The sequence below is a fragment of the Rhinolophus sinicus genome, linkage group LG06 (assembly GCF_036562045.2).
Source record: "Rhinolophus sinicus isolate RSC01 linkage group LG06, ASM3656204v1, whole genome shotgun sequence".
In the NCBI taxonomy this organism is placed as follows: domain Eukaryota; kingdom Metazoa; phylum Chordata; class Mammalia; order Chiroptera; family Rhinolophidae; genus Rhinolophus; species Rhinolophus sinicus.
The window spans coordinates 159,432,951-159,451,900 of NC_133756.1; the positions used below are offsets into that span (position 1 = coordinate 159,432,951).

General features: G+C 46.9%; 1 protein-coding gene across 2 annotated transcripts; it reads left to right on the forward strand.

Annotated features, from left to right (window-relative positions):
* Positions 1 to 6,040: 6,040 nt before the first annotated feature.
* Positions 6,041 to 18,495, forward strand: STIP1 (stress induced phosphoprotein 1). Of its 2 annotated transcripts, none has more exons than XM_019717897.2 (14): positions 6,041 to 6,174; positions 9,155 to 9,364; positions 10,395 to 10,536; positions 10,721 to 10,862; positions 11,515 to 11,680; positions 12,713 to 12,839; positions 12,930 to 13,032; positions 13,309 to 13,429; positions 14,028 to 14,124; positions 14,271 to 14,395; positions 16,909 to 16,945; positions 17,154 to 17,257; positions 17,464 to 17,636; positions 18,012 to 18,495. In XM_019717897.2, the coding sequence occupies exons 1-14, from the start codon at positions 6,166 to 6,168 to the stop codon at positions 18,082 to 18,084; spliced, it is 1,629 nt and encodes a 542-aa protein (XP_019573456.1). In that variant the 5' UTR covers positions 6,041 to 6,165; the 3' UTR covers positions 18,085 to 18,495. The 2 variants fall into 2 exon arrangements, with proteins under 2 accessions (XP_019573456.1, XP_019573455.2); XM_019717896.2 differs by lacking the exon at positions 6,041 to 6,174 and adding an exon at positions 6,509 to 6,529.
* Positions 18,496 to 18,950: the final 455 nt, after the last annotated feature.

Here is an 18,950-nt window from a genome sequence, read left to right on the forward strand (position 1 = left end):
CGAGCATGGACTGTGTTCCCGGCCCTGACTGCACGTAGGCCCTGAGAAATCAGTGGCCCTGTCATGGTGGAAGCAGTGCCTCGTGTGGGAGATGCAGGGTTAGCAAGTGAACAAGTACAAGTGATTTCAAGCAGTGCTGAGAGCTGCTCAGGGAATGAGTTCAAAGAGCAGGAAAGGGCCAAGTGGCTGAAGTATGTGGTGGCAGAGGGAAAGGGGGACAAGCAGAGAGGGAGGCAGGACCTGAGCCAGGCGGGACGTGGGCTCCACACACTGGGGGAATCTCTGGAGGGTGCCAATCAAGGTTGTGGATGAGCTGACTTTGAAAGAGACAATGGCTCTCGGACAAGCAGTCAGGGCAGAGCTGGACAGGAGCGGGTGGAACCAGCATGACTGTATCAACGGGATTTCTATCAGCAGACAACAGAAAAGCACACAAAGAGCCCTAGGGGTGACTGTTCTGGTTATCTGTTGCTGTGTAACAAACTATATTCAGCTACCTTGAGGCTTAAATGTCTGAAAACATTTCATTATACCTCGTGATTTTGTGGGTCATGACTACTCAGGGCTCAGCTACTATTCTACTGCCCCATCTAGCCTTGGCTGGGGTCACTCAGTGGTGCTTAGGTGGCGCTGGAGAGTCCAAGACAGGCTCCCTCCCACACCTGGGCTGGGATGGCTGAACAGCTGGGCTCTCGTGTGGCTAGCTTGGGCTTCCTCGCACCATGGCAACCTTGGGACAGACTTTTTACATGGCAGCATAGGGAGCCAAGAGCAAGTGTCCCAAAAGATAGGAGGTGTAAGCATCCCCGGCCTCTGGAGTACATCCACCCAAGTTGTGACAACCAAAACTATCTCCAGACATTGCGAAATGTTCCCTGCGGGCAAAATCACTCCTGGTTGAAAACCACTGACTTGGGATCAATTTCTTCTGACCTCAAGCCCCCATCCTACCCAGCTGTCAGGAAATGTCACCCCAGCGACGACTGGAGTCCCTTCTCTGTCCAGGGGATCCCAAATTGGGGCAAGAATGTGTGGTGCCCTAAACCTTGGGAAGAGCGCTTGCTAACCTATTGTCCATTACGGCTGTCGTCAGTGTCCTCACTAGGCTCACTTCGGTGGCCCCCTGAATACAGCAGCTCTCCCGCCATCCTCCACCCCAAACCCACACGTCTCACAGGATATGGCCTGGGAGCCGAGGCTGGGTGGGTCCCACCTCTGGCTCTGGCCACCTACCAATTCAGGGAGCCAACACTCTTTCCCCGTTCCCAGTCAAAGCTAGGAGATGGCTGGGGATTGCAAAGGGGTCTGTGTCCAGCTGACAGGATTTGTTGGTGAACTAGATGTGGTTGTGAAAGAGTCAAGGACGCCTCCAAGGTTTTCAGCCTGAACCAGTCCAAGAATGGCGAGGCCACTGATGAAGAGGGAAATCCAGGAAGGAAAAACTTGGGGGGAGAATATCGGGAGCTCTGATTTGAACACGTTGGGAAGTCCATTAGCCTTCCAAATGAGACATCCAGGAGGCATCTGGGTGGACAAGTCTGGAAATTGGGATTGGGAGTGAGATCTCAGCCAAAGATAGAAATATGGGAGTCACTCAGAATGGTATTTATAGGCACGAGACCGACTGAGGTCACCCAGTGTTGGATGGCAAGGTCCTGGGCTGGGCTCTGGGGCTCGCTGATGAATAATTATCGGATAATAATTACCGCTGTTTTATTCCTTAAAGCCTCTGGCACAGTGCCTGGTTCTCCAGACAAGTTCACTGAATTGCGCAGAACTCTATGGCACTTTATTTCCCACCACGCTGTCCCCACTAATGAGGACTCAGAGGCTGTCAGCAGGAGTGCTCGAATCACTCAGCTTAGTGGGAAATGAAAATATTCTTTAGGGATTTCTCAGAACCCAAATGGAACTTCACTCTTACTTGGAGAAGGAAACTCAGGTTGTCTCAAATTCCCACTCCAGTAGTGGAAGTTCTTGTAAAGACAAAAATTCCATGTTCTACAGACCCTAGAATTCAAGCTCAAATTCCTGACCCACAAAATCATAAGACAAAATTAAATGTTAACCTCCACTGCTCACTGCCATGCTGAGATTCCTGAGGTCCAGATGTTTTATTTTTACTGATACTGGGAGAACTTTAAAACTGGGAGTTTGCTATGCAGAGAATTTGGTCTCACACACTGACCCCTTCAGTCTGTCACTCGCTGCAGGATGCCTGAGTGGACTCCAAATACAGCCATTGCCATTTTGCTCCCCACCCTGAGAGCAGCAGTACCAGAATAGCAGCATGAATCACTTGACCTGCCATGCAACATATGGGCCACGATGCCTTCTATAGTGGAGCTGCTGCTTGTGCCGCAGGGATCTGGGGAAGGGGACACTGGCCGGCCCACATCTCTGCCTCCCTGCCTACTCAGGATGGCTGTGAGTTTACCGAGAAATCTGGAGAAGCCCACGTTGGTAGAAATTATAATAAAAGCTAATATTTATCAATGTTCAGAAGTGGCTTTACCGTGACACTAAATAAGCTTAAACTTTAGGGTCTCCTATTTGTATCCCTTCTAAAGCTCCATATCTCATTTCTTAATTTGTATGTATGTTTCTTTCCTCAAAGAAAGATGTCAAATTTTTGTAAGTTTCCAGTCTGACAAGACTCCAGCATGAGTTATTTTGTTTAACCCTCACAGTAACTTTGGGAAGTCATTGGCACGTCATCATCCCTTTACAGGCAAGGACATAGAGCATAGAAAAGCCATGTTTGAGTCCTTGAAAATTCCAAACTTGTTTCAGCCTCAGGGCCTTTGCACCATCTGTTGCCCTGTCTGGAGCCTTTTCCTGGCTGGCTTCTCATCACTCCAGGTCTACAGGGCCTTCACTAACCACCCACCTCTAGGAAAGCCTTCCTTTCCTGCCCCCCTGGTTATTTTTCTATCCCTTACCTTTTGTTTTCTTTATAGCACTCACTATTCTAGAATTATCTTCATTTATGCACTTTTTATTTAACAAATGCATACAGTGCTTACTCTGTCATGAGGCACTGTTCCAAGTGCTTTACAAATATCAAATCATTTAATCCTCATAACTACTCTGACATTGAAACTTTTTCATCCCTATTTTAAAATGGAAGAAACTGAAGCAGAGAGGTTAGGCAGGTTGCTTCAAGTCACACAGCTGATGAGTTTAAGTATCATCTGTCCCTCCCGCTAGAAGACAAGATCCGTGCAGGAAAAGCTGCGTCTGTGGGCTGCCTTGTTCACTGTTGAGCCTCTGTACCCAGAGTAGGGCACTGCACATAGTAGGCCTACAAAAAATGATGTGTGGGAGATGATATGGCCAGGTTACACAGAGGGAAGAATGAGAAAGAAGCCTGGAGACAGGCTGTGAGGGAGATGACAGAAGGCCTCCAAAAGCCACTGGAGATGAAGGAAGAGTTGGTCTGGGGGGGCAGCAGTGGGATTGACAGAAGTATGGTGGTCTGCAGACAATGCCAAGAAGAAAGGAAAAGTCTTGTTGACAGATTTAATTGAGCAGATGAATAAGAGAGGCCAAAAGCCTTGAAATCATCCTTGACTCCGTATTTCGTGCGATGCAACCCATGCATCAACAGATCCTGTCGGCTCCCCCAAAATGCATCCAGAATCCAAGTCCTCAGCGCTCCTCTGCTCCCACCCTGGCCCAGCCACCATCACAGCTCTCCTGGATTATTGCATCAGCCACTTAAGAGGTCTCCCAGCTTTTATCCATGCCCAACTCTTCATCTACACAGCAACTAGAGGGATCTGATAAAATGAAGTCGAATCATGTCACTCTCCTGCTCAAAACCTGCCAGCATGTTCCAAAGTGAACACAATTGCCTCCCACCCGCAGGACCTTGTCACTGCTTCCTGTTCTTCTGGCTCTCCCACTTCCTCCCTGCTCCTGCCATTCTGGCCACCCCAGGGCAGTGCCTACCTTTGCCTTTGCTATTCCCTCTGACTGCAAGGTTCTTCTCTAGACTTTTCATGAATCTCATTCCCTCAGGTTTTTTCTCATATATTAGCTTCTCACAGTTTGCCCTGGTCACCCAACACCTCTTGCACCCTTTCCCTGATTTATTTTCCTCCACTGCACTGAAGCAGATACACTATATAAACTTTGTCTCCCTCGCTAGACCAAGCACCATGAAAACAGTGATTTTTGTCAGTTTTGTTCACTGCATTTTCTCCACTGCCCACAATTACACCTAATACATAATAGGACGTTCAACAATATTTGATGGATTAATGAATGCGTGCTATGTGCCAGGCGCTGTGCAATGCACCTTGAACACAGGATAAAGAAAAACAGACACAAGGCCCTCTTGGACTTCACAAAATGTGGTGCTGGACCAGTCACTGGTTTGATTTGTGATTGGACACATATATAGTCCACAGTGCTGTGAAAGCAAACCACAAGTGGACAGAAATTAGTGTGCTTGTTGGGGTCGGTTGTCAAGTAGTCTTGACAGCTCGTCTCAGCCTGACAGATGAGAGGTTACCCTGGCAGTTGGTGGAAGGGGGATCCCAGCAGAGGGAGCAGCTTGCAGCCAGGCCCAGAGTGAAGGAGCCCACCTAGTTCAAGGAACAGAGAGGTCAGGGTGGCTGGAGTTGGGAGCTGAAAGTGGAGGACAGGAAAGAAGACGTGACAAATGTAGGCCTGCCAGATTAGACAGGCCCTGAGCCCCAATCTAAAACCTCCAAATTTTAAACGCCAATCTAAAGCCTCCAAATTCCAACCATCAGGTTTGTGGATCCGCATTGGCTTTGCCTACAGTGTCCAGAATGGATCAAAGACAGCTGGGATGTAAAAGGAGGCAGTGGAGACAAGCTACTGGCATACAATAATAGGGCACTTGAAACCCTGGGAAGGGATGGTATTAGCTAGAAAGGGGAAAGAACAAGGACACAGGGGGGCCCAGGACCCTCATCCAAGCTCTCTGCAGACCCTTATGAGGCTCCTTTGTTCCATAAACCACACACTGGTCCAGGTGGAAAACCAGCATTTTAATTCCGCAGGCCGTCTCATTCATGATCTAAGAAGCCCTTCCTTTTCGCCTCTTTCCGGGTGCCTGTTCAGCCTCTCGCATTTGGGCAGCGGTTTAAGACCCTCCCAGGCCGCCGTCGCCGGCCAGGAGGTAGTCAAACACCACACTGAGGTCAGTTGCCTTTACATCCGTATAAAGGTGGTAGCTCCCTTTCACTAAATGCTAAATACTTCATGAATATGAGCCCTCCCGCGGCCCCAAATTACCAACCCTTTACCGGAGAGGTTCAGAGAGGGTATGCATCTCCACTGAGGGGACCCAGCGGGCCACAGGCCCCGCCAAGGTGAGATCCCGGGTCTGTCCTAGCCAAGCCCCAGCGCCTTCACCGCCACGCGCGGTATTTTTCAACATTCAGAATCGAACAGCAGGGATCCGGGGACGGACCAGGGAGCTCTCTTGAAGCCAACCCAGACGGTCACCCCCACCGGCTGAGAACCCCCCGAGCCCGCCGCACGGGCGAGACCGAAGCTTTCTGCCGCTGAGGAAGAGTGAATCATCCCTAGGACCCGAGCAGATGAAAGAGAGAAGCAGTCAACTGCCCCCAGGCGCCGTAGCAACCAGTGCAGCGGGTGATCGTGGCCTCGGACTCCCACAAACCCCACACTGCCCTTTGAAGGGCAGTGATTTACACCTATCAGCGCAAAGTGTTGGCAAATCTCCGCCCAATTGAAATTTTTCTTATCTGAAAGAGTTTCCGTCATAGAGTCCGCCAGCCCAATGGGAGAAGTGGAAATTTCCAGAAAGAACAGGACCAATGGGCGCAGCCAGCACGGCCACGACTGGCGGAGCAAGCAACCAATTCCTGTCTCAGATCTCCGCCCCTCCCTCCAATCGTAGAGCCTGGGACGGGCGGGGCCTGTCGGGAAGCGCCCAATCCCGAGGCGCGGCTGCCCAATGAGAGAGAAGCAAAGATGATGGACTAGACTTAAAGCCAATAGTAGAGAAGCACAGAAAGCCCCTCGAAGAGCCTGACCAGTGAGCAGGCGAGGAAGGGGCGGGATCCGGGGGTCCCGGCAGCTTCTAGTAGGTTCCAGAAGGCGGCGTGTGCAGTTGGGAACGCGTAGCGGACGGAGTCTATTCAACGGAGTACCGGGCCGGCTATGGAGCAGGTGAAGGGGGAGGGGCAGGCTGAGGACCCAGGGCCGCTCGCTGACCGGCCAAGGCCAGGCGATGGTTGGAGGGGCGGGGCGGGTGCCCGATTGGGACTGGGAGCTGGGACGGGTGGAGCAGCGACGGAGGCGAGCGTGTGAGGGCCGTGACTGGCCGGCGGGTGAGCGGTGGAGCGAGGCCCGGCCGCCGGGAACGTCGGGTTCACTCAACGCCGGTCACCTCCCGACGCGGCGAGGCGGGCCCGGGGGCAGACGACAGTTCGGCGTGAGTCCGGCCCTCGGCGGGAAGAGGCGCCGTGCCTGGGTCCCGGAGGCCTCCCGGAAGGTGGCTCCGGGCTAAGGCGGGGGGATGGAGGTAGGCGAGGGACCTCAGAAGAGGCGCGAGTGATCGGGTCCACGTCAAGGAATTCGCTTTCTGGGAGATAGATGAGAGACTGCCGACGTAGAAGCCACCCAGGACTTGGCCACAGTTAACTTGGAGGGATGCAGGCAGCGGCGACGGGAATACACTGGAAGTAGCTGAGGCACTTAGCCGGTTGGGGGAAATACTATTTTGCTGCTTCTGCAAACCGGCATGGAAGAGTGTTGAGTGAAGGTGTGAAGAGTAGCAGGCCGACGACTTTGCGTGATGCCGGAAAGGAGAGGGTGCAGCAAAAAAGTCTTTGGAATCTATTCCCTCCACCAGTGTTTCACAAATTGATTTGCAGCCTTCTCCCCCTTTTTTTTCTCCTTGTGTATGTGTGTTTCTAGAGTAACTGAGGACAGACACTTCTGAAAGGTCGGTTTCTAGTTACACAAGGAGGAATTAGTCGCTGTAGAAAATTTAGACTATAGATGAACAGCAAGAAGTCAGTTATTTGCCTTTGCTCAGTATTTTAGAGGGGCAGAGTTTGAAGCTGCTGCTGGTTGCTTTTAATGACTTAATTGTACCTCAGTGGCTCGAAGGTTGTGAAAGGATTAGAGTGGTTTGATTCAGTTGGAAGCTGTCATTGAACTGTAATGATTGATCTGGGGTAGGGGAGAGAAAAAGGCCCATTTTGGGGGGACAAAGCTGAACCTTTTACTGTTAGGATAGCCATTGTTCTTTTGGTCAAATTTGGAGCCTCTGCTAAATTAAAAAAGAACATGAGAGTGGAATGGAGAAGTTCAATTTTTTTGAGCCCTTGTAATTTAAATTGTATTTGGGATTATTAAATAGTCTGTAGTATAGACGAGGAAAAGATTTATGGAACAAGAAACACATCGTTGTTAAATTTAAGAATGCTTTTTTCCTGCAGTTAACAAAATACCAAAAAACATTTTTTTTGAAAAACAATCACACACCCATTATGGAAGTGTATTTACAGATAGACTGTAAATGAATGTCAAACTAGACTCACGACTGCAGATTTACCATGGCAGTTGTACAGATGACCTGGCAGTTGTACAAATGACCAGGTGTGAGAATATACTGTCTTAAACCCGTTCCTGAAAAGAAACGTGTGATTTCTTTACATTTTGTTTTCATTTTCAACTCTGAGATTCACATTTCAGCTTTAGGGAATATTCAAATTGGACAAATGAGAGTGTCCAAATTGTATTTTTTTGTTAAACAAGTGCAGTACCTTTCAGATAAATCCCACAGTGATTCACTTCTTACATTTGACCCAGTACATATGTACAACTGTATGACAGGTTTTGTAACAAAATGATACTGTTATGTGTATTACACACTGATATTTTTCTATTTATTCCATTTGATCTTCTGAAGTGCTGGTCATAATCTACAAACTTGATTTCCTGACTTACTGTACTCAGTTTGGAAAATGATGTTCTATAGGATAGGCAGGCACTGCACTGAGCTGTTCTCAACTGTCTCTTGTTACTAGTTGAGTTATTACACTTTTTGCCTTCTGACTTCCATCCTGAACTCTAAGATTTTTATCCCTTATTTGCTTGAATTTGGCAATCTCCTGCCTTTTTTCACTTCGAGGGTTCTCTTCAAGATCTCTCTGATGAAGGTTCCCGATTGGTGTGCCTCAGGGCTCCAAAATAATTTTCTCTTAACAGAGTTCTTTCTTGCATCAGTATACTGGGTCATGGGTGGCTGATAAAAAAAAAGAATGATGCAGTAACTTGAATGGCATAGCTTGATGTCTGGATGTGTTTGCATTTGAGGTGTGGCCCTCTCTCGTAGGGCATCCCTGATTAGAGACCCCTTTTATTAGGACCCTATTCTGATGGCCAAGGCCCGCTTCACTTTTCTAAATGCTTTGGTGTGTTCCTGATTCTTCCATTCTGAATGTTTGAAAGGATAAGGGATTAAACTGCAAATAGTATTTTTTCATTCTTCATTTCCTTTGCAATATACTAACATTTAAGCATGTCAAAACCTGATTTGGGGTGGGGGGGGCTAGCTTTCCTTTACCCATTAAGGAGCAGAGCACTAATCTGCTATGTTGTGACATATTACCACACCTATAAATGAAAATACATAGATTCTTTTTTGACCGTGGAAGAACATCTTGCTGCTCCTGAGGAAGCCATCCTAAAGCCGTTAGTGCACACTTGCTCTGCTTCCTTCCTGATGGCTTCTTCCTGTAGGCAGTGATCAAGTCTGTGCTCAGTTTATCATTTGGACTCTTTGGAAACCTATGTCAAATGAATTTATTTTGCTATGACAGGAACTCATGAGTGTGCTCTAGAGGTTTCATCAGCTCAAAGTGGACATTTGGAAGAGTGGCTGGGGTTCCTAGTAATCCACACGAGAGCCAGTGGGAAGGAGAGGATCAGGCTTCTTCTGCCTGGTTATTTTTACTTGTTCCTTGCTGGTTCCCAAAGGTGTGGGAAATGTAAATGAATTAATCTATGATTTTTCTCTTCTGATCTGTAAAGTAACCTATTTGTTGATAACTGCAGCAAAGAATGAGCATCACCTGAAAAGTTGGGACTAAATAAGCATGTTGTGGAAGTAAACTAGATTGGCTCCCTTTTTCCTCAGGTAAATGAGCTAAAAGAGAAGGGCAATAAGGCCCTGAGCGCTGGCAACATCGACGATGCGTTGCAGTGCTACTCTGAAGCGATTAAGTTAGATCCCCAGAACCATGTCCTCTACAGCAATCGCTCAGCGGCCTACGCCAAGAAAGGAGACTACCAAAAGGCTTATGAGGATGGCTGCAAAACGGTTGACTTAAAGCCTGACTGGGGCAAGGTAAGCTGGGGGTAAGTTGGGGCTCTTCAGACTTGCCGGAAATGCCTTTTGGTGTGCAGTTCTTAAGTATTAGGCCCTCCCGACCTGGCTGCTTGCCTATTCCAGTAGCCTAGTAGTTTATTGTCCACCAAGTCCTCTTCCCTGTTGGAGTAGATTCCTCAAAATAATAGCACATTTCATCAAATCTAAGGAGCCATCAGTTGTTAAGATGTATCTAATTTTTTTACTACTGAAAGAAAATGCTGCTCAGGAAACTGGCAGTAGTTGATTATAAAATGAATTGGGGTGGGGGGTATACCTCTTTGATATTTAACTGGATTCTTGAAGTGTCGATTTTGGCATTATATCCTCCTCCTCTTCCTGTTTTTTCCTTTGGCCTTCACATGAATGCCCATTGAGTTCATCTTCTGGATTGACCGCTAGGTACCCTTTACAGCCACACATGGCTGGCGTAATGACGGGGTACATTCTAAGAAATTCACTGTTAGGTGATCTCGTCGTCCTGCGAACATCACAGAGCGAGCGCACTTACACAGACCTAGGTGGTACCGCCTGCTACACACCTGGGCTTATGGGACAGCCTACTGCTCCCGGGCTACTAACCTGTACGGCACGTTCTTGTACTAAGTACAGTAGGCAGTTGTAACACATTGGTAAGCATTTGTGTATCTAAACATAGAAAACGCTAACAGCAGTACACGGTATAAAAGATGAAAAACGGTACCGTCTGTATAGGGCACTTACTATGAAAGGAGCTTGCAGGACTGGCGGTTGCTCTGGGTGCTGCAGTGGATGTGAAGGCCCAGGACCTTACTGTAAACTGCTGGAGACTTTGTCAACACGGTACACTTAGGCTACACTAAACTTATTTAAGAACTAGCATAGCATTGCCCTACAATGGTACTAGGTGATAGGAATTTTTCAGCTTCATTATAATCTTAACGGGACCATTGTCATATGTGCAGTTTGTTGTTGACCAAAATGTTGATGCAGTGCATGACTTCATTGTGTTTTTCTTTGCTGATAAAAGGGCTATTCGCGAAAAGCAGCAGCTCTTGAGTTCTTAAACCGATTTGAAGAAGCCAAGCAAACCTATGAGGAGGGTCTAAAACATGAAGCAAATAATCCTCAACTCAAAGAGGGTTTACAGAATATGGAGGCCCGATTGGCAGGTGGGTACCATGTACATTGTTGTTTTTCTTTTTCTTTCTTTTTTTTTTAATCGTTATCTTTTACATGGGATTAATTTTGAGGCTTTTTTTTTCCCCCTAGGAGTACCAGTTTTGTAGGCTCTGGGGGCATAGTAACTTGAGTGAGCCTACTTCCTAGTAATGCACTTTTTTTCCTTTGGAACAGAGAGGAAATTCATGAACCCTTTCAACATGCCCAATCTGTACCAGAAGTTGGAGAGTGATCCCAGGACAAGGACGCTGCTGAGTGATCCCGCCTACCGGGAACTGATAGAGCAACTACGAAATAAGCCATCTGACCTGGGCACGTAAGTTTTGAGGCAGCACAGCTTAGCTCTGGAAATGGACGTGAACATTGTGCTTTCTTCCTGGGATCCTATGGCACGGCGTTCCCTCAGTCAGACTGCAGGGTTTCTGCCTTTGCTTTTTCTCCAGAGAGCAGTAGGAGTTTGTTGATTTGTTTGTATTTCTAGAAAGGGTCCAGGAGAATAATCTGGAAGGTTCATTCTAACCCTCGCATGGCTCTTCACTGTTCTCCATTCTGATCTGGCACCAATCCTGCTCTGCATATACACAGGCCCTGCTGTCTCCGGGGGTATATGGGAGTGGAAAGGTTAAAAAGAATGTCAGGTGTAAAGAGGTGTCTCTAAATCTTGTACTGGTGTATGTGTCTATCTGAATCCCTCTAGCTCCTGAGAGCTGATGAAATACACATATAATTCATTTTTCTGTATATTTAGTGGCTTCAAGAAATAAATCTGACCTCTGGTACCTCATTTTAGATGGATTTTTGAAGGGTTGAGTATTCCCCAGTGGGAACTCATGAGTAAGTGCAGAATCTAGTATTGTTTTGATGGGTGAGAAGCTTTTATATACAGTGGTCTGAGCTTTAGCAATAAATGGGAGTTTATGATCGGTTGTGGGGGAAAATGATTGCTATTTTTCTTTTTTTTGTACTAGAAAACTGCAAGATCCCCGGGTCATGACTACGCTTAGTGTCCTTCTTGGAGTCGACCTTGGCAGTATGGATGAGGAGGAGGAAGTTGCAACACCACCACCACCTCCTCCCAAAAAGGAGACCAAGCCTGAGCCAATGGAAGAGGATCTTCCAGAGAATAAGAAACAGGTATTGATTTTTTTTCTGTCCTTGCTATCTCATGTAGTAAAACAACCCAGTCAACTAGAAATAGGTATATCAGTTGGGAACACTTACAGTCCTTGGATGGCTGTAATTATTTTGAGTGCTTAGTATGTGTTAAGCTTATTATTAATTGAAATGGTCAATATGTTAAGAAGTCTACGTGACAAGCAATATCATAAGAATAACGTATCTCAGACACTTCTGTCAATGGGACATACCTTTCCATCATCCCACAGCCACTGGTTCTGCCAGCATGGATATTGCCCAGGCCAAGCCAGCAAAGTTGTGAGTGGTCCCTGTCCTTGCCGACCCATAAGAATGTTGTCTATATCAGTCTTTAGGCCTCTGCTGCTGCATTCCGGTTAGACGTGGTGTGTAATTCAAAGTTAGTTGTCCACTTAGCAACACTGTCTTCCAGAGCAGAAGGCAAGTGCCTAAATGGTTTTATTTCCCTTCTTGTAAATGAGAACAGCAGATTGTTGCCAGATTTAGCATCTTTCAATGGGTAAGCGTTGGTTGGTTGGTTGGGGTGTCTCAAAACTTGAAAAAGGCCCAGTGGTGTGGGTGGTAATGAGCTGTGCTGAAGACTTGTGTCACCAGTACAGCCCCTTCTCCTAACCTCTCACCACCCCCTCTGCTGCTGTTCCCTGACAGCAGAGACCCTGTGACAACCACACAACAGAAACGACTAGGTACAGCCTCTCACAATAAAACCTAGTACAAAATTCTGCTGTCCCCTTTGAAGTTGATTCAAGTTGAAGGGCTTTCTTTTCCCCCGCAGAAGCCCTCTATTTTCTGACAAAGATCCAGGAGAGTAGGTGTAAAAGGGAGTTTCAGAGGAAGCAGAAACTAACTTTTCATTCTCTAAGTTGGTACTTCCCTAGGGATGTGAAGAACCTGCTTCTACATGGTGTTAGTTGCCAGTGCTATTCGGTGTCTGTGCCAGATCACAGGCTCTTGCTCTCTGTCATCTGGGTTAGAATTGCTCAGCACTCACTTCTTCCAAACCTCGTCTAGGCACTGAAAGAAAAAGAGTTGGGAAATGATGCCTACAAGAAGAAAGACTTTGACACAGCTTTGAAGCACTATGACAGAGCCAAGGACCTGGACCCCACTAACATGACTTACATGACCAATCAAGCAGGTGAGGCCCAGGACGAGGGGCAAGTGAGTTGGGCGGTCCTGGGGGAGAGGCGTGGGCTAACTCTTCCTTCTTAACCACCCTGCCTGGCAGCTGTGTACTTCGAAAAGGGCGACTACAGTAAATGCCGGGAGCTTTGTGAGAAGGCCATTGAAGTGGGGCGAGAAAACCGGGAAGACTATCGACAGATTGCCAAGTACGCTCTACCTTGTGGAGTACCTTAAGTGGTGTGGAGGGGTCAATGTCCCAGACTTAAATTTCCCTGCGTGGGGAGGAGGGTTGCTGGCTACAGAACCTGTTCTGTTAACAACAGGCTGGAAAGGAGGCTGCAGGAGGCAAGACAAAGGTGTAGGAAGGGTGCAGTGCCCTAGTGCTGATGGGGCCTTGTCTCTTGCTGCAGATGTTTTTCTCTGCAGGGGCTGGCCTTATCTCTGCTCGGCCCTTAGCAAATGCTTGTTCTTGTCTTTGTCAGAGCTTACGCTCGAATTGGCAACTCCTACTTCAAAGAAGAAAAGTACAAGGATGCCATCCATTTCTACAACAAATCTCTGGCAGAGCACCGAACGCCAGATGTGCTCAAGAAATGCCAACAGGTAGGGAAAGAATAAGGGATGTTTTATTATCTCTTAATTTATTATTTATTGTAGTCATTATTTAATACTGAACCTTAAATTTTTTTAAGTAGTATCTTTGGTCATTTTACGTGCTGCTGCCCCTGTCACTTACTTACTGATGACATGTAGGGAATAACCCAGTTTTTTGTTTTGTTTTGTTTTGCCGTCCTTTTTTATCAGCCAAGACTTCAACCTTAGATGTTTTAATATTGAGGGTCAATGTGCGAACAGTGTTAATGCTTCTTACTGTCACTTAAGGTTTTTATTTTATAGCCAAAATGTTGTGTGTTTTGCCAGTTGTCAAATTATGTAGGGGAGTGATTGTATTCACAAAAATATTGGTCAGAAAATTACTTAGCACTGTTGACACGTGTCATTTTCCTATAGGGTATATGTTTGTACCAACTGTGTGTCAGTACTATTCTGTTTCACAGTGTACCTTGAGAATGAGGAATATAAATTTCTTAAAAATGAAATCTTGCAGTATTCTTTGAAAATTAAAACAATCAGGCTTTTTAAAGCTGATGTTTATGTTTCCGAGAGTTCAAATGACAATTCCAAGATAATTTTTCCTTAGGCAGAGAAAATCCTGAAGGAACAAGAGCGGCTGGCCTACATAAACCCCGACCTGGCTTTGGAGGAGAAGAACAAAGGCAATGAATGTTTTCAGAAAGGTACCTGCAGCCTGGACAGGGGCACTTTGGGATGAGAGTGGTGTAGGCGTGCCGTTTGGGCTTTGGCTGACTGCAGGGTAGATATGCCCTGGTTGGAGAGGGTGCCTTTTTACTTTCTAAGAAACGATCCTCTTTTCCTTATCCAGGGGACTATCCCCAGGCCATGAAGCATTATACCGAAGCCATCAAACGGAACCCAAGAGATGCCAAACTGTACAGCAACCGAGCTGCCTGCTACACCAAACTCCTGGAGTTTCAGCTGGCACTCAAGGTGGGAGGATCCGGGAATGTGGAGCAGCCATTATTGTAACTTGTACCTAAAGAATGTGTGTTTTCTCTTTCCACATTTCCATTAATGTCAGCTTGATGTTTGTCCTTTGATTGTAGGTTTAAGGTGGTGGTACATGTGTGAGGTTTGGAAAATGCAGGGCCTATTTTCTACCCGGTCCTGGCCCTTGGAGTTGTTAGTGGTTCGGAGTATTTGGGAAAGTGGATCCTTTTCCGAAACCTTCCCCGATGGCTCTGATCTTTTTTCTCCCTGTTACCCTTCCTCATGTTTTTTATTTTGTTTTGTTTTGCCTTTTTAACACTTTAAATGTACAATTCGTAGCATCAAGTATATTCATACTGTTGTACAACCATCACCACTATGCATCTCTAGAACTTTTGACCGTCCCAGACTGAAACTGCATCTTCCCTATTTCCTCTCCCTCAGCCCCTGGCAATCAGTGTTCTACTTTCTGTCTGTATGAATTTGATCACTCAAGATACCTCATATAACTGGAACCATACAATATTTTTTCTTTTGTGTCTGGCTTATTTCACTTAGTATAATGTTTTCAAGGTTCACGTTATAGAATGTGTCAGCATTTCCTTTTTAAGTAAGTCTAAATACTATTAAGTTAAATGTACATACCGCTTTTTGTTTATACATTTATCCATTGATACATTGGATTTCCACCTTTTGGCTCTTACGAGTCATGCTGCTGTGAACATGAGTGTACAATATCTGTTCAAGTCCCTAGTTTCAGTTCTTTCGGGTATTAGATTCAACAGTGGAAGTGCTGGATCATAGGGTAATTCTGTGTTTAAATTTTTTTTTTTTAATGTATACACTTATTTTTTAAGTTTTTTTTTTAAGATTTTATTGGGGAAGGGGAACAGGACTTTATTGGGGAACAGTGTGTACTTCCAGGACTTTTTTCCAAGTGAAGTTGTTGTCCTTTCAATCTTAGTTGTGGAGGGCACAACTCAGCTCCAGGTCCAGTTGCCGTTGTTAGTTGCAGGGGGCACAGCCCACCATCCCTTGCAGGAGTCGAACCGGCAACCTTGTGGTTGAGAGGATGCGCTCCAACCAACTGAGCCATCCAGGAAGCTCAGCGGCAGTTCAGCCTAAGGTGCTGTGTTCAATCTTAGTTGCAGGGGGCACTGCCCACCATCCCTTGCAGGACTCGAGGAACTGAACTGGCAACCTTGTGGTTGAGAGACCCCTGGCCCATGTGGGAATCGAACTGGCAGCCTTCGGAGTTAGGAGCACGGAGCTCTAACCGCCTGAGCCACCAGGCCGGCCCTAAATTTTTTTTTAAGAACTGCCATATTTTCCGCAGCAGCTTTACTGTTCTTCCTCACTTTTTGATGTTTAGCTTGGCTAGACAAGCCTGCTGTTCTCAGTCACGTCAAGTGTGGTTAAATATGATTATATTCGACATTGTGGAGATATTCTCCATTGTTCTCTTGAGCATGAGCCGCTGTGTTCCTCTGTTGGCTTTGTTTAAAAAACTGTTCGTTAGGAGACAAACCTGGACCATTTTGTCGGAAGGTGACAAAATTATCTAGAGACACCAGTATTTGAGTTCATGATGGTTTTGTTTTTGATGCCATTATCTTCTGGGTCTGGTCTGGCCTAGAGACATCACTGCTGTTGGTAGGACTGTACAGTTGGTTTGCAAAGCAGAAAGTAGCATCGTCAGTCACCTGTGACGAGGAGCAGTACTTTTCCCAATCATGCAAATGGGAGGAAAGAATGAATGTATTTGCTTCTGGTCTTAGGGATTCTTGATGGAAGAGTTGAAATTAGGCTTAGCTGTGCAAAATACACTGTTGCATTTTCCACATAATTTTATATCTTGAAGATATTTCACACAAAAATACACAGAATACCTGTGTATTCTCCCATCTCTATTTAGCAGTAAGTATTAACACGTTTTTGCTGCACCATTTGTGGAAGGAAATTGTATACATTTTGGCCCTTGACCTCTATAAATTCTTGAGCATGCATCTCCTGAAATGACTCTCCATCCAGTCACAATATTATTAGCACCTGATAATAGCAAAACTAAAGCTGTAATGCCGTCTGCTGTATGTCTATATTCAGATTTCTCCACTTGTCTGAAAATATGTTTTAAAGCTGTCAGTGCCTGAGGCTCATGCATTTCATCTGGTTGTCATGTCCTCTTTAGTTTCTCAAGCTACAAGTTTCCTCACCTTTGGTGACTTTTGCATAATATTAGCCTGTGAAGAATCCAGGCCACTTGGATGGGATGGTCCCTAGTCTGGATTTGTTGTCCCTCATGGTGGTGTCTAACTTGCCCATCTGCCCTCCTTGTGCTGTACCTGCTGTTAAATCACCCAGATGCTGGGATTGACAGGAGCACTAGAGCAAAAGTAGAATACTCTGGACTGGCTCTGGGTAAGGGTTCCAGTTGTCGTCCCAGGCGAGCAGCCTGCCCTGCAGTAGTTCATGGACAGGAGTGAACCTAATTCTTTTTCGCCTCCTCTTTCTAGGACTGCGAGGAATGTATCCAGCTAGAGCCAACCTTCAGTAAGTGCCTTTCCACTGCCTCTCCCCGCCCCTTAATTCTGGTCAAAAGATTGAGAGAATGAGAGGACAAGCTCTGTGTCCCTGCAGCCTGTGGCATTTAGCAGCTGGCATCAGCAGGCGTGAGGGCGTGGTTCATGCAAACGTGGAAGCAGCAGCCCTGGGAGCTGTGTTTCGGATAGTGCCTCACCTTTCCCATTTCTGTCTGCAGTCAAGGGGTATACACGGAAAGCAGCTGCCCTAGAAGCGATGAAGGACTACACAAAAGCTATGGATGTCTACCAGAAGGCACTAGAGCTGGACTCCAACTGTAAGGTGGGGCTGCTTCCGGCCTTCAGGGAGCTCTCCCCCGCCTCCACTTCTCCTTTGGGTCTTTTCAGTGTTTGTTCACTGGCCCTTTGCTGTCACCTGTTTCTCTGTCTGTCTCAGCCCTTCTCAGTTACCTCCGTTATCTTGGACCTGCTGAAACAAGGAGGCGAGTTGTGCTAACGCCCTCCTCTTTTGCCTTTGCTGGAATGCAGGAGGCAGCGGATGGTTACCAACGCTGTATGATGGCCCAGTACAACCGACACGACAGCCCCGAAGATGTGAAACGACGGGCCATGGCTGACCCTGAGGTGCAGCAGATCATGAGCGACCCTGCCATGCGGCTCATCCTGGAGCAGATGCAGAAGGACCCCCAGGCACTGAGCGAGTGAGTAGAGCTGGGGAAGATGGCCTTGAAGGAAAAGGCAGTGAGAATGCACAAGGTTGGTGGCGATGTGCTCAGCCTGGGGGAGTATCTCTTGTGTAGTAGTTTTACTTAAAAGGGTGTCAGTTGGTGGTGAACAGGAAGGGCTTTATTTGTCTTAGTCAGATAGCTTCAGTGGTCAGTTAGCAAGGCCAGTTCGCTGGGACAATGGTCTCAGTTTCAGGTTGCGTCCAGGGGACTGCACAGTGGAGCTGGTTCAGGTTATGACCGCAGGGCAGTGCAGGCCTTTGCAGTTCTTCCGCCAGCACTTCTTAACCTTAGGGGTTTGCTCTGAGAGGTTAAGTCTCATTTCACATAACCTTGCCTCTTCTTCGTTAGACACTTGAAGAATCCTGTAATAGCGCAGAAGATCCAGAAGCTGATGGATGTGGGTCTGATCGCAATTCGGTGATGACTTGCTCATCATCCGCCTTCCTTTTGCCCTCGTGTGGAAAGAGGAGCTGGGACCGCGGCAAGCAGAAGGGAGAGAAGGGGAAAGCAAACAACTTAATCCCCATATATTTATACAGACCTGGGTGGAAGATACAGAGACTTGTACCTGCATTACTCTACAGCCGCTGCCTCGGCCCTCCCAGCACATGCATGGTCTCTTCAGCTGCCCTTGAGTTACGTCTCCGTCCCCTGTCCCGTGCCCCCAGTTGCTGTCTCAGCTGCTCTCCCATAGTTGGTTATTTTTTATTTGGGGCAGTGGGCATGTATGGGGAGGGGAGGGTGTTCTTCCCAGCCTCATGTCCCAATGTCTTCACATTGTTAACTCCACATCTTCTTCTCCAATAAAACAAACCAGATGGGCGTGGTTATACGTTGTGATGTCCTCGAGTCATTTTTTTGCCAGAAGGCCTTAAAGTGGCTGTCCTCCAGGGGTCACAACCTGGATTGGGACAGGTGTATATGTGAATCAACTAAGGACCAGGGCCTCCTGCTTTTGAGTGGGTGGGTCTGTGGGAGTTTGGTTTGGTTCCATTGGCTTCCCAGAGGTGGTCACTAGGTGGTGCTGTCACACACACACAACAGCCGAAAGGGAGCCTGGAGGCTCTAGAGCTTCCCAGATAGGCAAGGTTCAAGCATTCAGGTGACTCTCATGCTGTCAGTTCTCCACACTGTAATCTCAAAACTTAGAAGCCAGGGACCCAGAGAACACTGGGTTCTACCCAAGAACCCAGGCTTATTTCCGTTGCAAGAGATGCTTTGGACCTTCCTTTAGGGGAGATCAAATCTGTCAGCTACTGTATGTTGTGGTTTTCAAAGAATCACTGC

Bases quoted from the DNA above. Each gene is read 5' to 3' on its own strand.
- STIP1 (XM_019717897.2), top strand. The intron at 10,537-10,720 runs GTGGGTACCATG...CCTTTGGAACAG, and splicing joins TATGGAGGCCCGATTGGCAG to AGAGGAAATTCATGAACCCT. The intron at 13,033-13,308 runs GTACGCTCTACC...TGTCTTTGTCAG, and splicing joins GACTATCGACAGATTGCCAA to AGCTTACGCTCGAATTGGCA.